General features: G+C 42.8%; 2 protein-coding genes across 3 annotated transcripts in view; one reads left to right on the top strand and one right to left on the bottom strand.

Annotated features, from left to right (window-relative positions):
- Nucleotides 1–246: 246 nt before the first annotated feature.
- Nucleotides 247–11196, bottom strand: LOC116395770 (thioredoxin reductase 1, cytoplasmic). Its single transcript, XM_031869870.1, has 14 exons — nt 11087–11196; nt 10231–10283; nt 9811–9927; nt 9501–9643; nt 8273–8388; nt 7977–8166; nt 7849–7888; nt 6860–6951; nt 6663–6739; nt 6412–6568; nt 6189–6296; nt 6016–6111; nt 2615–2749; nt 247–312 (listed from the first exon to the last, which is right to left on the bottom strand). Exons 1-14 carry the CDS (start codon nt 11194–11196, stop codon nt 247–249), a joined length of 1500 nt encoding a protein of 499 aa, XP_031725730.1.
- Nucleotides 11197–12485: 1289 nt separating this feature from the next.
- nfyba (nuclear transcription factor Y, beta a) overlaps nt 12486–17309 on the top strand; it is a 25781-nt gene continuing 20957 nt past the window's right edge. The window contains exons 1-5 of one of the 2 annotated variants that reach the window (XM_031869919.1): nt 12486–12586; nt 14659–14752; nt 14867–14997; nt 15656–15853; nt 16940–17018. In XM_031869919.1, the coding sequence (XP_031725779.1) occupies nt 14659–14752; nt 14867–14997; nt 15656–15853; nt 16940–17018 (502 nt within the window). In that variant the 5' untranslated portion in view covers nt 12486–12586. The other variant, XM_031869920.1, reaches the window with a different exon arrangement.

Below are 17309 nucleotides of genomic sequence, written 5' to 3'. Positions count from 1 at the left end.
CTTGAAGCAAGCGGTTCATAAAAAAATTCAAGCAAGCAGACGCGCAAAGCAAGACGCCAAGTCGGCAGCAGAGCATCGGTCCTCGCCCGTCCGTCTGTCGGGTTTCAGGTGAAGACGTCACTGGATGGACAGCCGGCCATCCTGCTGCCGCCACTCGTCGGGGTGATCGCTTCCTTGCCGTCTTCTATCGTTTCCATATAGGCAACTGTGATCGACAGCGGGGGGGGGGGGGGGAGGCTGCTAACCTCAGCAGTTGCCCCTCATCAGCAGGGCCTCAGACATACGCTGGGTTTGGGTCAATGAGCTGAGCACCTAAGGCAGCAGAAAGAGACCAATGTCAGTTCATGTCAACAGGCCATGTGGAGTGCACTGCAAACGTTGAGAATATGAGAAACATTAGTTGGAAATCCTTTAAAACTAAGTTTTGTATATATGATGGTGACTACAGCGGGTTTTTTTTATAGCGGGGGAAAAGTAGTATCAACTCTAGATAAAATTGATGACATAAATTCTTGGGTGTAGGATTTTTAAATGTCTTTTTTTGCAGACCCTCACCGACTGTCAAAAAAAGAGCCAGATGGCAATTAATTCCACTATGCTCCAAGCAGCACCCTCAGGTGCTGAGAAATGAAGGCTACACGGAAGAGCCAAAAACTGTTGTCCACTTGAGGCTGGCTCCAAAAGCGAGTCCATCCCCATAGACCTCCATGACAAAATGCCCAACATTACAGCAGAAATAAACAGCGTGGTACAAAAAACGCTTTTAGTCTTTATAGATAATATCATGTACAACTGTACATTTTATAGAACTGACCCATTTAAATGATATTAAGGCTCAATATTAGGCATAATAAAGGGCGTGGCCATTTTGAGTGACAGGTGGGTGCTGTTTTAGGTCGCTAGCTGCTAGCCGTCGGCACTGCTGCGTCACCCGGCCCGCCTAAGGTCCACCACCACCTACTTTGAGCTTCAGAAAGCTATGGGGGACGTCCCAGAGACTGCGTCCATATTTTAGTCTATGCTGTGCCCCCATCTCTCCAGAGACCTTCAAGGACCAATTTATCTATGACATAAACTTAAAGCTGTATGAATTGTTTTTGGCCACTAGGGGGCAACTGTAAACACGACACTGATATATTATCACCTACGAAAGATCTCATGGCTAGCATGTGAGCAAAGAGCTGCTTATTTACACAGCCGGCAGACACAGATCAATATGATTTACATTATTTTTGTCCACCTGTTGAATGTAAGTCAAACACTCTTCTTAGCTCTGTTTTAATCCACCAACTCATAAGAAAAATAGCTGTCCCTTTACCAGCAAATGCTCAGTATTAGTGGCGACTGTGGACAGCAGGGTTGTCCTTCAATCAGAGGATTGGCGGTTCGATCCCCGGCTCCGCTAGTCGCATATCAATGTGTCTTTGAGCAAGACAGTTAACCCCAAAATGAGCTCCCGTAAGTGTGCCTACGGTGTGTGAATGAGATAGTCTAAGATAGTAATGAGGTAGTGTTAAAAGGCATTAAGTGGTCGGAAAGACTAGAAAAGTGCTGTACAAGTACAGACCATTTACCATTTACTACTGTCTAAAAAGCGCCAATGAGCGTAAAGAGAACAGGACGTCCTACATTGTGCTGGATGACCAGCCGGTCCTACTAGTGATTCAGATAGTGACATCAGAAATATGAAAAGATGCACTATATACTAATAAGGAAGCCATTTGATAAATATATACTCCTTTGAAAAGGCTAAATCATCTCCGTCATGGTTTTTATTTTTTGGTAAATATGTCAGTAGCAATCTATAATAAAAAACATATGCTTGTTCTATGTAAACAATAAAAACTATAAATAAACAATACATTTCAGTTAAAATAATCATTTTCTTTGCCATTTTTAACTTATACACTACAGATGTTAGTTAGGTGCAAAATCTGTCAAGACTGACGAGCTGAGCAAATCGGCAAGACGAGCGAGCAGTCGTCCTTTCAAACATAACAGTGGTGGCGTGGGTGTGTGCACGTGCATGCTTCATAACTAGTAACGTGCACTGGGGCCTGTCCTATGTACCTCACACCACTGGGATGATTGCTAAATAGCAGCATCAGTTAAAATTCAATCACCTACTAATCAATCAGTCCAGCTGTAGATCTGTGATTAGCCATTACACATCATCCCCAAACCCCTGACATCCCCATGACCGGTAACCTCTATTTAACACTCCATTGAACGCCTTAATAATCAAGTTTAGAAAATGTTAAGTATGAACCAGCTCATGTGCTCTGGGGTCAGCCTTTACAGAGATGGACTGTGAGGTTTATTAAATATTACCCATGAATAATTCAGAGAGGCAGCATTCAGAGCAGGAAACTGATTTGAATCTTCTGCTGCTCTGGCATTGACCCCAGACAGCAAAGCTTTTCCCAAGGACTGAACATGGTAATACCTGAAAACTTACCTCTCAGCACAGTAGCGCAAAATAGAGTGTGACAGGACATCAAGAGTGTGATTTTGAGTTAATATCATTGCTGGGAGGGGTGGGGGTGGGGGGGCTTTAATAGTCATCGCAGGACTGCTGTTTTTATGAAATAGTGTGGAAAAAAGGGATTCTGACCAGGGCTGACCCGGGGTGGATGCCCACGGTGGTGTCCAGCTGTCGCTTGGTAAGACCACATTTCATCGCTGCAACGAAGCCTTGGAGGATATCTCCAGCAATGGGGCCCATGACATGGACGCCGACCGCGCGGTCCTGTTGAGACACAGCAGTGTTACAGTGGATTCACCAAAGGTTTGAGCAGTGGTGGGCCGTCAGGGCCAGCAAGGCCTTCTCTGCTGGCCTAAACAGAATCACAAAGTTATAGCTATTTTATAATTTTTCTTAAATACACTACATGTATTATAATTTATAAAAATATTTTTCCTATTATCTTATTTTCTCATTGCACAGCTACTGTCTTCCTCAGTTGCTCTGCTTCCAGTGCAGCTTGTTTTAAGTAGAGCCTTTATCCAATCAGATCTCACCTCTGTGTCTCTAGGTAAGAAGAGAGGCCCGAGGCCTTCAGACTCACAAGTGCATCCATGTGCAGTTTAAGTGAATGGGGACGATATTGTTGATTGTCATAGTCTTCAACCAATCAGATCTTTAGTTTGACATGTTGGGCGTATTCATTGACGTGCCAGAGCCTGCTAGCTGGCCTACACGTCAGCATTAACACGCAGCTCAGTTTTAAGGTGCAGCTCTGCAGTAAGGTGCAGCGTGCGCTGTGATTGGTCAGTGGGCGAGCACGTGACTATTGTGAAACAAAACTTAGTTGGAGTAGTAAGAGTTCAAATTGAAAGATATGGAAGAAATTATGAAATTGTTTGCATTTTGCTTGATGTAGATTCTTTTTTTTTTTTACCTAGCTTTGTTTTTTTAACACTCAATGGCTGAAGGAGGAGAAATGGATTTGTGAGTTGGGATTTAACCATGGGATTAAACTCTTTGTCAACAAAGAAAGGAGGATGGAGTTTGTCTTTAAGTGAACAGCATTCGGTAAGTCAACTGCGTTTGTTTTTTTACATCTAATATCTGAATGGCCCTCGAGTGTGTAGCAGAATGCGTGTTCCGCTGCAGTGTTGCTGGATTGATTTTTCATGCTTTGTTGTCATATGAATATATGTGACTGGTTCTTGTGAGTTTGTTGTTGTCATTGTGCTAATTATATTGATTTGGACTATATGCATTGTCCGTTAATTACGAAGCATACCGTCATGCGCGGAGTTATAGTCCGGACAATTGAATCTGTTCGGGCTGTTGTTTTCTTTTACAAAGCAAGAATGATGGTCTGGAGAATTGTGGATTGTGAGGCGATTGCTTTAGCCTGTCTGAATCAGTAGGGAACAGCTAAACTCTGCGGGGAGAGTTCGCAGCTTGTTTGCTGCTGTTGTTTTCCCGTTAAGCTAGTTTAGCGTAGCCTCCCAGAACACACGTGCGGTGACTCAGCTGTGTTTTTTTGGGGGTTTTTTGTTCCGGGTTCAGAGGTCACACAGCCCGTTGTCTCCTACGTGAGCGCAGTCCACCGAAAACATTATATTTCCCACAATTTAAGCTTCTGCATTTTCCAAATGCACTAGTATCATTCAAACGTATTGTTCGGTTCGTAAGCCTCGTACTGAACAGTGTAATTCGAATATGTGTATTGTTACACCCCTAGAAACAAATAATAACCCGTAGCTGTGGTGTCATAATGAGGTTATTAGGAGGTGGTTCAACTGTAGTCGGACAGCACTGAAGACCCAGGTATAAAATGCACAGCCCGCCACTGGGTTTGAGTCAGAAGACTCGAGTCTGGGTAGTCTCTGGTTGGTCAAGTTTCTGTCCGCTTGGAGTTTTAGGGTGTGAATCAGACTTGCATCGTATTCAAACTGAGTTCCACTTCCATAATTTGTGGGTCAATAAGGTAATATCTAAACTGGGTCCCAAATCCCCAATTTATAAGTGTGAGTCCAAGTCGAGTGCCAGTTCCTCTGTTCTCAAATGTGAGCCCAAATGTGAGTGACCAAGGTCCTGTCTGAGTCTTACTGTAGTTACTGACTACTGAGTCAGGCTCCATCAAGTCTTCTCAAGTCTGAGCCTTGTTCCAAATCCCTAAGATCCTGTCCGAGTCTCAGTAGAGTCCAAATTCCTCACCATGTGAGTCAAAGCCTACACTGACTACCTTTACGCCATGTGTCTAATATTCAGACTGTATCTGAAAATAGTACTCAGCACAACCCTGGCACTATGTATTTTAACCCATGTAAGCCTAGTGTTGGAGAACTATCTGAATGCAATCCAATTGCCCAAAACACATTTTAATGCCAGGTGTAAAGGTATGTCTTGTTCATGCCACGAAGTGTAAATAAAAGTTAGAAATTAAATGTCTGAATAGAGACCTAAGTCCTCAAGTCTAAACCTGGTTCAAAGTCCCGAAGGTCCAGTCCCCATGTCAGAACAGTCATGTCTTAATCGAGTCCCAGTCCTCCAGGGGGGCTTTCTAGCAGTTTGGACCAGGGTCCAAAGATGAGTTTCAAGGTATGTGTGAGTCAGAATCACTGTTGTTATGTAAGCAGAAAGTCCCACATTCTAGTCTGTTCTAGTCCAAGTCTCCAGACTTACTTCAAGACATCCCCAAACACATTTAAACCCACAAAAACAAATGAACACATTAAAAGCTAGTTTGGTGGTTCTGATGGCCGCAGTGTAATCTGCAGACAGGGAATGAAGTGAGAACGAGCAGTGAATATTGGAATTAGCACAGTTACTATCAGCTTGGCAGAGATGCATTCTAAAATGCAGTTATCTTGAGTGATGCCAAGTCAATTGTTGGAAAGAGCTAAAATTATAACAAAAGGGTGGGTGGAGTAATGTGGTGTGACCTAATGCACAATTGGAGGTATTATGACTAAATATCTCCAGAGGGAAAGGAAAAGAATCTCATTACTTTATAGCTGAGGTGCTGCGTATCACACTTAACAAAGTGTGTGGGGAGCTTCAATTAGTTTGGACTGAACTATAACTACACAGTTGCCTCATTATATGTTAAGTATGCTTAGACAGTGATACCTAATCTTTCCGACATCATCTGTCAAGTGTCGTTCTTCATTTAATTTCGTACGCACGTCTCTACAAAAATGTTAAAGCGCCTACGATGACAAGCGTTAACAATAACTAGATAGAAACAGCCGATCTTCTTGCCGATGGTCTTGTTTGATTATGTAAGTCATTATAGAGGCAGCAGTATTAAATTAAGACTGTTTCATAACCAGGTAAAAACTCCTTGTAGTAACTTTTAAAGCTGTGGGCAGTAAAACCAAAACAATGAGCTGAAAGACGCTAAAAGAGCTGAGGGAAACTGTAGAGTTGGTGAGAATTATCTGTGAGTTCATCACCACAAGAAAAATCTTTCACATTACCCATAATTATTTGATTCATTGCTAATATTTAAAAAATTATAATTGCAGCTTTAATAAATAAATAAATAAAAGTCATACATGGTCAGGGATGTGGCAGATGACTTTCACATAGCAGGAGTTTTTATTCCTGGCAGGAAGTGCCCACTCCAGTGGCCAGTAGTAGGTGTGATACACCTGCAAAAGGGCAGACATTTTTGATTTTAGATCCCGTTTGTTTGAGTATGTACGTGTGTGTGTGTGTGTGTGATTACCTCTACACTCTCTTCTCCAAATGTTAGATTGGCTTTCTCCTCAGACAGACCACAGGCAGCATATTCCAGCAGAGTCAGCACAACAGTGGGCACATTGGTGTAGTCACACTGTGAATGAAAAATGATATCAGCTCCAATCAATTCTATCTTTATTGTCTCATATGCAGCGTTTGACTCATGCACAACATACGCAACCCGTGTAAACTCTTTCCAAACTGCGTACCAAGATGCCGTCTCCTCCGTAGAGGCGACGGGCCAGCAGTGTCCCAGCATGCACCGAGAGGCCTGTTGTGGAGGGGCGTCCATGTTGCACTGATACGATGGCGTAAATATGATCCACGCTGGTCTGATCGCTCTTGTTCACCAGGATCCTGCCAGTGCTGCACACAGAAAAGTATACACACACACAACCTAAACAAAACCTGCCACGCACACACTGAGAGGTCAAAATGAACGTGGACTGATTAAACGCACCTCTGGCTGCACTGCACCCCAACACGCTCCAGACCAATGTCGCTGGTGAAGGCTTTCCTTCCCATGGTGAGCAGCACCTGCACACACAGAGACACGTAGAGACACAGTTCACCAGGGTGTCTTGCATTGTCTGTTCTTTGAAACATTTATTGGAAAACTGTTGCAGAAAAAGGATGTATTGGACATGGATAACGTACTGTATCAAAGTCTTCCTGCTTAGTTTGGCCTTCCTGGGAGATGGTGGTCACTTGAAGTCTAGAAACCTCCTGGGGTGTCGTTGCAGATTCACCTAAATTAAAATAAGAATAAACTCAAATTAGCTCCTCGTGGTTGTACGCCTCCGCAAAACCAGTCAAGTTGCAGTTTACATCCATGTCCGTCTGGATTTGTCATCACTTCACCTGTTAGACATTTGTGTCAAATTGTCATAATAAGCATATGAATTCTTATTAAGTTATGGCAAAAAAATTTGATTTGTGCGGTCAAAGTCACCCATGACCACCTAATTCTAACTAATTTGTCCTTGAGTCCAGGTGGATGTTTGTGCCAAATTTGAAGAAATTCCCTCCAGGCGCTCCTGAGATATCGCGTTAACGATTGGGGTGGACAGATGGACGAAGAACCAGAAAACATACCAACTCCATGGAGGTATAAAAGTAATACGTATATAATGCACTCAATGTAGAATATTGAATATTGTGTCAGCCTTTGACTAGCTTTAAAGCATTTGACAACATCACATAGTGTAATATTTTATAACTGGTGTTTACTGAAGCTACATTACATATTAACTGATTGAAACTTCCAAATCCAAGATACCATTGTTTTATAGCCACAACAATCACCTGAATTAGAATATTTGGATGTATGTCTAGTTTGCGTCTTTGATAGATATTTCTCCCCGTTATGCAGTCTAATATATTCAGTATCTTTGGGCTGCAACTCAAAAGAACATCTTCTGTGGGGTGATCTGGGTTTGATCTATAAATCATGTGATGGTGGACATCAAAGTGTCTGTGGGCCGTGGTACAACAAGTGCTTGCATCACTTACTCAAAGTTACTGTGAGGAATTTTAACTGGTTATGAAAGAGACTACATTTTATACTGACGTATAAGCTACTTTTTCAACTGGATATTGTGTCTCTATCATAATCCTGATAGAATAGCTTCCAACATTTGCCATACCTGAAACGACATCCTCCCTGCAAGCTTCAGTCTGCTCCACCTAACACAGACACAAGCAGCACTGCATAAAGAAGGGACATTTCCAGGTTACTAGTGTAACTGATCCCTGTCTTTATCTTACTCAGTACCTTGGTGAGTGAGCAGTGATAAAGGAAGTCCACTCCACTAATGATCATGTAGTTTTCTATCTTCTGTGCTGTTTTCTGATCAAACCCGGGGAGCAGGTCAGGCTGCAGCATGACGCACTCCAGTCCCTCTGCAGACCCGCCAACCACCAGGGTCCGACCTGGGGGGTGAAGCAGGGAGAGGAGATCCTCACTGGGAGGTGAGGAGAGAGGGATGGGACTTCAGAGGTTCTGTGACGCAGTCTGCTTATATTCATACGGGTATTTATATGTTGAATCTGATGCGAGTGCTGGTTGACCTGGTTAGGCAGTGCTCTCTGTCCCCGGGTACGCCCAGATACTGAGGCCTGTCTCCTGTTGCGATGACCATGGTCTCTGCTGTCAGACGCCTCTTCTTCCCGTTCACGTCTGTCGCCTGATTCAACAAAAACGAGAGAAAAAAAAAACCACAGCTTACAGGGCAGCTGTAAGCGACTTTTGTGATCGGATGCTTCAGATTGGAACTCAGCCGTTTCCACATGTGTGTCCACACTTGACACGTTAATGCGACCTGCCTGATCGGATAGTGATCGGAAGTATCTCGTGGTCAAAGGCTGTAAAACTGTGGATAAACACATTTCATTTCCTATAAATTCTTCACAATAAAAGTGTTTGCTGCTTGGTCTTCCTCTCTGTTTTTATTGAGGAATAGCTACCACCAAACTTTGATTACATTTCATTTGCTATAAAATTCTTCACAATAAATGTGCTCCATTATTTTGTTATTTAAGAGCTTTTGTTTTGAAGCAGCAAGACGAGGTGTGGGGGGGGGGGGAAGAGCACAATAACAAACCAACCTCAAGTCTTGCACAATTAGGTGACTAGAACCTTCCCTCTAGAAACACAAAGTCAATCAAGATTCAGGTCGTTAAGAATTTTTTAAAATTTTTGTTTGGTGAGGAAATTATGAAAATCGTTGCCTCTCACAATCAATAATTTCAGGTTAGACTCTGGTTGTCCCCCGTTAAAGCTACAGTTGGTAACGATAATAAAAATAAAATTTTGTCATATTTTCCAAGCTGCATTAGAGACTCCTCAGCTGTGATTGGTTGTTTTTCTTTTGGGCTCGGTGGAATCTTCCAAATGCCTTGAGGAGCTCTAAGAGGAGGCAGAGCAACCAGATTTTTTTACCCAGATTATCTGTCTCATGTACTACGGGCAGGATATAGTCACAGTTTGAGTAAATATGACAAAAAGTTCTCTTTCTTTAAGTTACCAGCTGTAGCTTTAACTCTCCCAGTCTCTATTATTTTGTTCAAATTCAAATTGATTGTCTCTGAACAATTTAGCATAGGAGGGCAAGGGATGAAGTCAACCTGCTGGGTTATAAATCATCATCCAGCTGGGGGTCCTTGTTGCACACCGCACCTGTTCATTTTCTGCTCCATGCTATCTAGTTTAGGAAGAATATTAAATGGCCACCGCTCATTTCTGGCAGTAATTCCATCACAGACGTTTTGAACCAATCAAGAATGCTCAAGTGTTTACCTCTACTGTGTGGGGCCCCACTAACTCTCCACGAGCACCGAGGTAAAAGACTCCGCAGCTCTTCAGCTCCCTCTTCACCTCCATACTGCGAGTCTTCACCTGCTCCTGCACAGCCTCCACCAGCTCGCTCCAGCCATGAGACGCTGACATGAGACACTCGTTACAGAGGATTAATATGTATGGATTGGATTGGATTTTGTCACATATATTATTATCACACTGCTAAATGTTGACCTCATTTAAAGCTCTGAATTATCAATAGTTTATCAACAGTCATACAATTCATGTCAATGGTATTTTCCTTTGTTACCTTCCTCTTTCAACCTCCAGCCGTATTTCTGAGAGTCTTGAATGGCTTTTCCCAGCAGAGATGCCTGTTGTAGAAACCTCCTGATGCTGTCCATGTTAAGACTGGAACCCCCCAGCTCTGGAGGAGAGGAGAGGGGAGGAGAGGAGAGGATTTAAGAGAGGAATTAAAAGAAGAGAGGAATCAAGAGAGGAGAAGATTCAAGAGAGGAGAGGAGAGGAGAAGGAACAGAAAATAAAGGAAAAAGGAGGAGAACAAAATGAAAAGGGAGAGAGTAAGAAAATGTTTCACTAGAAAAACAAGCATTTCAAGCAACAATACAACTCAGCCGAAACGTGTGTTTGAAAAATATATTCAATACTGGAGAAGAGAAATGATTCATAATCACCGTGCCTCTTCAGACTCTCAGAATTAAACACTCACCCCTCTTGGTGCCTCTGGGAGAGGGAGCCACGAGGTCAAGAATCAGCACCTTTCTCCTCAACCTAGCAGAGGGAGGGAGGAGATACACGTAATCATTGTGAGCGACAGAGGAGAAAGAGGTAAATTAAATATTGAAACGGGTTAAGCGTTTTGTTCTTGACAACAATCCCAGCTCCTGGCCCGTCAACTCATTTCCACTTCCCTCTAGAGCCGCTCACGGATCATCTTCATTACCATGAAGCCATTAATATGGTAATCGTGAGAGCTGTGCTTTGGCAGAGTGCGCGTTCATTGACCGGATTAGCTGCAATTATGAGGTGGAGTTGGCGGGGCGTCCTCTAACCACTGAGGGAAGCTGAATGCATACGGAGGAAATCATACAGTGAAGTTGTGGGCCAGACAGCGAAACGACGAGCTGAAGGATTCAGCACAACAAGAGACCCCTTTCACATTGTCATCAAGCTGACGATTTATTATTACAGCAGCTTCAAAAAATGGAGCGGTAGTTCATTTTAACACGAGCAAACACAATCTTTAAAACACATTCATGTATGATTGCTGTCGTTTTGTGACATGCATGTGATGTCATGTCTGTCAGTGTTGCTTTGCGCCTGATCAACATCTAATTGATCGAAATCTTGCAAGCAAAGGTGATAAAAATAAAAAAAACTCATTGTGGGAGCAAAGAACAGTATACAGATTCTACTTTTGCTATGCCTCAAATACTGTCTGTATACATGTAGTGTACAAAAGAATGTACAAGACTACATGGATTCATACTCTCTTTAAACTTAATTGAAGTAGAAAGCAAAAAAAAAAAAGCTTGAATGGCAGGAAACAAAACCATGTGACTGACAGCACACAGGAGGAAGGAACCTTTGCCACAGCCAGGCCTCCCGACACCCCTCCTATAACCAGCAGGTCGTAGTCATAAGGCCCCAGGGACGGGCCAGTTGGCGGGTCCATTTTGTACAGCAACAACTCGGAACACTGAGAGCCTATAGGTCTGTGGCCAGTCCTAGAGAGGGACACAAAAATAAAGCCACAAACACTCTCAGTGAGGAGGGACTTTGCCCCCTGAGCTCTTTACGACTGCGGGCTAGATGTGGATTGCACAAGACGACGTTCACTGACCGTGTTTTTGAAAGTCCACACGAAAATTTTTTAGTGAGACACTTGAAAAAAAGTATGCCAAAATGTTACAGTATCTTTTTTTTGCAAATTGCAAAGAATTTGTATTTGTTGTGTTTCCTGCCAGGATGGGAAAGACAATAATCAACAGAATGTAGACTTTGAGACACAGTAAAAAAAAAGAAATTATAAAAAAACATAATCACCATGTTATGGCTTAGAGTTAAACTACTGACATGTATAAACTTATAATATTGATCACATAACATAAACAGGCATATTGAAAATGAGCAAATATCCACTTGGTCGATATGTGGCACTGAATTGCTAACACTCAACTTTTTCATACGTTTTTTTAATATACTGTGTATCAAAGTCTGACAGAAACACATATTTGACAATATGTCAAATGAGCAGCAAAGACAGAGTGAAATGTGAATGTAGTAAACTACCATTAAAACAGCATTATGACTAGAGAGTAGCCGTATTATTTGCTGTCACCGGGCGCAACCTTGTGGTGAAAACCTTCAACATCAACTTGGTTCGAGTGCATTACTGACACAGCTGCCTTTGTGGGGGTTTTGGTAAACCTGAAACCTAAAACATACATGTGACACTTTTTTTTCGGCAGGATGAGCTTAATAAGCTCCTAAATAGGCTTTCAGAAGATATTTTGTCCTTCGATGCAGCACTTCAGAAGTTGTTTTTCATTTACGGAAACAACTTGGGAAGTTTAGGCAGTTTTCTTGAAATAAAAGCAGATGGACGATGAAGCTTTTGCGGGAAACTTCTAGGGTGGAAGAGTTGCATTTCAGTGCAGCCATAAATGTAGGGATTATAACTAACAATAGAGCGTGACTACGACTAAAAACCTTGCTCTGGTAGTGAAAAATCTGCACTTTCTGAAACTACACATTCTGTGGTCTCAAAGTGCAGTGACTCTTTACTTGGCCTTGATTAGCCTCGATTGTTAAACTAAACATTTGAAAAACTTAAAACTGTTAATAATTTTGACAGTCACCACTACAATTGTTTCCACTGCTGAATTTACTTTAAACCTGTGAGGTAGGAGCTTGCAAGGAGTCCCTGAATGCAGCACGGCTCTCTACCGGCGAGCAGCGGTAGTGCAGCCGCGGTTACGCGCTGGGACTGGTCCTTTCGCAGCCATTTTCTGTCCAACCAAACAGCCGTCTCAGGAAGGTAACCAACCAGGGCTTCATTGCAGGTTTGTGGCTGGCTCCGGCCAATGATTGCTAACCGATTTCTCGTTAGCTCGAATGGAAATGTCCGTCTCTGTCTGATTTTTTATTTGTTGTCTGAGTGAATGAGGGCTGCTCATCAGGAAGTATCCAGCGGGCAAAACTTAATAAACGACTCTTTGACATTTGGGCCCGGCCACGTCTCTCTCGGGTCTGTACGACAAAGAACAGGCCGACGCCGTCTGTACAGGCGCGAGTTGCAGTGGACTTACAATGAGAATGTATTCAAGGAGCACTATGTACCTGAATAGGTTAACGACAGAAGGTAGATAGTCTTTCTTCATTATGCTAAACTCAATAGCGTTAGTTGTATTAGGGCCAGGAAACTAGCAAGTTCAATTCGTGGGTTGGTATTAGCAAACGTTAGCTAAATATGTCAACCCGCGGCAGATACGGGCTAGTTAGCACACGAAAGCTAAATACAGACCTAGATGTTTAACGTTAGCGTGTTGCTTACGTAAACTGACCTCACCGCGGGTATACAGCTGTCTGCACGGTTGTCCCGTTTAAGCTATGCTAACGACATTAACACGGCTAACGCTAGCTCACAGCCCCGTACCAATGTATTTTCATAATGTATTCCCACGAGCCAGCAAACACATTTCATCATATAAAACTGCGCGTAACGTGAAGGGGGAGGGGCAGCCCTTTAGCGGTGCTCGTTGTCAACATCTGAAAATATCTGTCCTCAAAAGAAGAGGCCACACATCTTCCGTTAGTCGCTGCCTTTAAAATGGAAACGTATAACGCGTATGACCTGAATGTAACATCTGGCGTTACACCAGACCAAGTCGGTGAGCTCATGAATATGCGATCAGCTGCGATTGTTCACACAGAGACAAAGCAACACACGCATTTGGTGATTTCTCTAACTCAACTCAACTTTAAATAGAGTAATTTAGAGCCGAAAGATTCAGCCGTTCAGTGAACCTGTGCTTTGATATTTATTTGTCCTGAATAATCATCAAAACATCCAGAAGTCCTTCCGGTATTCATTCATGGCTTTCACTATGTGTTCAATATGTAAGAACTCCATGCTGTCTATTTCATATATCACATTGGTCATTGTTTGAATAACTGATTAACCGATAAATTCAGTGCAAGTCTCTGTAGTAACTGGGGAACTAGAAATCAATGCAGCATGAAAGGTCAAGATATAATAAAGTCATTGTGTGCATCTGTTTTAAGTGGCAGAAACGCCAGCTTTGTTTATCAGCTACAGAATGGGATATCAGTGCAGATACCCATTTTACTATATATATGACAAAGAGAATCTTCACATTTGAGATGCTGAAAACTGCTGTACTATTTAGTGCTACTTGTTGGATTGGAGGCTTTTCCAACAGGCCTTAAGGAAATACAGCTACAACCAGGTCCTTTATGACCCCTAAGCTGCGATGCCCACATATTGTATAATTCCCACCAGTGTGTCAGTTAAAGTCTTTAGGTTGGGTTCTTCATTACCACAACAGCTTGACCATTGCTCAAAGCAGAGATGAGGGAATTGAATTCATGTGCATGGGCGACAACATATATCACTGGACCATATCAATCCAGCCCATGAGAGGGAGAACAGAAGCATCTATTCATTTATTCCAGGCAAAAACTTCACTTATAAGAAAAGGGTACTGCCTAAACAGCAAGACGCAACACTGGATTGAACTCGGGTATTAAAACAACCGAGGAATTGAGGGATTTTGCAAAAATGTTTTCTAGTGTTTTATCTGCGTGGAAGTAATTGTCCTCCAAAAAAGTGATGTTACTTTCAGTACTTAATTTAGTCCTCCCTGCTTTTAAATGATCTGTGTCAGCCTGTCAGGCTTTTGTGTTCAATTCATAGCGTAGCTACAAAGAACTTAATCTTACAGTTCTGAGTTTAATAACACAAAATGGAATTGTTTTCCAATGGAGATTATCTGCTCCTTCATGACTTTGCGCAGGAAGCTTCGTAAGCTGAACTTTCAGTTTGATGCCATGCAGTGAATTATATTGATATAGCTCCAGAAGTTGAAACGAGATCTTTGTGTTTGTGTTGCAGATGGACGGAGACAGCTCGACCACCGACGCCTCCCAGCTGGGCATCAGCGGAGAGTACATGGCCTCTGGTCACTACGTCCTCCAGTCCCAAGACGGTGAGGAGCAGGCCGAAAGTGTGGCTCGTCAGAGAGTGGCTGCCGCTGTTGTGTTTCTAGCTCGGGGTTTAAAACTGCCGATTCTGATCCGTGTGTTTTGTTTGTTCGCCCCAGATGATGGAGAGGAGAATCTGAATGACCATGACGACGGCGGCATCAAGGAGAACTTCAGGGAGCAGGACATCTACCTCCCCATTGCCAACGTGGCTCGCATCATGAAGAACGCTGTTCCTCAGACCGGAAAGGTTGGGCTGAAAATATCATTATCTCAAATGAGCAGCAAAGGCAGTGTAAAAAAAAAAAAATTTAATTTACAAATAGTAACTGCCGTCAAACGAGAATTGTGAGAGAAATTGGCCTCATCATTTGTAGGGTCGCCCCCGAATATCAAGTTGATTATGGGTAGAAAGGACTGAGGCGAACTGCTAACGTTAGCACCTCTCTGAACAGTTTTCTACACATAGCTCGCCTCATTGAACTCAATATGCACTTAATCGTCCTGATTCCTCTTTCTGTGGGTATTTGGTCCATCAGTGCAGCACTTTAGATGCCTAAAGTGTTTATGTTTCCACAGAAACTAAGACCCACCGCCCACCCACATCAGGTCTCTAAGATAAAACCCGACGATAGGGCGATTTAAAAAACCTATTCTATCTCCCACTTTGGTGCACATTTACTTTCAAAGGTTGTTTGTTTTGGCAAATGGAAGCACTTTGTACAGACAGCAGACACTGCAGGGGGAACTCAACATATGACAAACAGATGTTTTATTTACAAAGGCCTGCTGCTTTTTATCCTGAGTAAAGAAAGTTTGAAGAAAATATTCTTCTGTCAGCTCTTCGGAAGGATGTCTTTTCCTCTTTAAGAAATTGGCCTTTAAGAATCTGTCCCCGTTTTCCACAGATCGCGAAAGACGCCAAGGAGTGCGTGCAGGAGTGCGTGAGCGAGTTCATCAGCTTCATCACGTCGGAGGCAAGTGAGCGCTGCCACCAGGAGAAGAGGAAGACCATCAACGGGGAGGACATCCTGTTCGCCATGTCCACGCTGGGCTTCGACATGTATGTGGAGCCACTGAAGCTCTACCTGCAAAAGTTCAGAGAGGTGAGACGCAAAAAAAACCAAACGAGGCCCGAGTGATCACGTAAACATGCGCTGCAATGGTAAAACCAGTGACCTTGTCTTGAGCGTTTCGGCGTCATATCCGACCGTTGTGGTGTTCAGAGGGAGCTGGAAGGCAAAACTTTGTATTTACCAGTTTACGTTGCGACCCTCGCCCATGGTCATGTGCTTCGGGTAGTGACCGAAAGAACAGGATCGCCGATACAAGCGGCAGAAATGAGCTTCCTCAGTAGAACGGTTCGGCTCATTCTTAATGATAGGGGAGAGGACCTCAGACATCTGAGGGTGTTCAGGCACCTGATCAGGATCCTCCTCGACGCCTCCTTTTAGAGGTTTTCCGGGCACATCCAACTGGTAAGAGGCCCTTGGGGGACCTGGAGCAGGCTGGAGGGACTATATATCTGGTCTGGCCTGGGAATGCCTCAGGGTCCCCCAGGTAGAGGGACGTCTGGGACACTCTTCTTTAGCCGGCTGCAGGGCCAAGAATAAGCAGAAGATAATGGATGGATGGATGGATGGATGGAGTCCCCTTTCTTAAAATGTACTAAGAATTGGATGAAGCAGTTTTATTCTTTACTTATTGAACCTTAAACTCTGATCTTCTGTCCCGTTTGTGTTCCGGTTTACAGCTCAGGTTCTCTACTCTATAATGAGATTATTCATCAGAGTAGGATTAGATGTAGTGTTGATTCCACTCTAACAATCACTCAAAAGGCAACCTGGTGTAGATTTTAAACCAAATCTAAAAAGCTGTATGATTACATAATGAGTTTGAAGGTTTTTACCAAATAAATAATAAGTAAATAATTAATAATAATAATGTAAACCAGCAAAATTTTTCTGTCCATCTACTAACATTATTTTTTCTGCCCATTGTGATTAAAAGCCACCTTCTTATAGTGATGTGTTTTATCATTGGCATTTCATTTTCAAGGTTTCTATATGTGACCGCAACCGCCCGAAAATGGAATCAGCTAATTTTGTAGTCGACACCACGTTCTTGTTTAGTTCCAGATGTCGCTGTGCTCACATCTGTAATGTCTCCTGCTTCTCTGGTGTTTGTTCCAGGCCATGAAGGGGGAGAAGGGGATTCCCGGAGTGTCGGTGGGAGACGGCCTGGGAGACGATCTCACAGACGATAGCTTCAGTAAGCAGAAATATTCAAGTTTATTTCAGACTTTGTCCTCATGTTTGGCTTTATTTAACCCCCTGATATGTTAGTATCAGGGGGTTGTTATATACTAGGCATTAAGTAAGTAAGAGCTGACTTCAAAATAAAAGATCTCTCATTCATTCAATAAGTCAGTCAGTCTGTCAATGATGAATTAACAAAAATGTAATATAAAAAATAATGACCATTTAAAAAAACAATAGTGTGCAAACAGTCTTTCAGATGAAAATTGAATTTAAATTGTATGAATAATTACTATATATATGT

The sequence above is a fragment of the Anarrhichthys ocellatus genome, unplaced genomic scaffold, assembly GCF_004355925.1.
Source record: "Anarrhichthys ocellatus isolate YVR2014 unplaced genomic scaffold, GSC_Weel_1.0 scaffold49, whole genome shotgun sequence".
NCBI classification, from domain to species: Eukaryota; Metazoa; Chordata; class Actinopteri; order Perciformes; family Anarhichadidae; genus Anarrhichthys; species Anarrhichthys ocellatus.
This window is presented reverse-complemented; position numbering and strand designations above follow the sequence as displayed.

Excerpts from the sequence above, each read along its gene's own strand:
- LOC116395770 (XM_031869870.1), bottom strand. The coding sequence starts at position 11,196 with ATGGACCCGCCAACTGGCCCGTCCCTGGGGCCTTATGACTACGACCTG. Across the intron at positions 6,297-6,411 it reads ACGGAGGAGACGGCATCTTG|TGTGACTACACCAATGTGCC; the intron begins GTACGCAGTTTG and ends TTTCATTCACAG. Across the intron at positions 2,750-6,015 it reads TCTGCCACATCCCTGACCAT|GACCGCGCGGTCGGCGTCCA; the intron begins GTATGACTTTTA and ends GTGTCTCAACAG.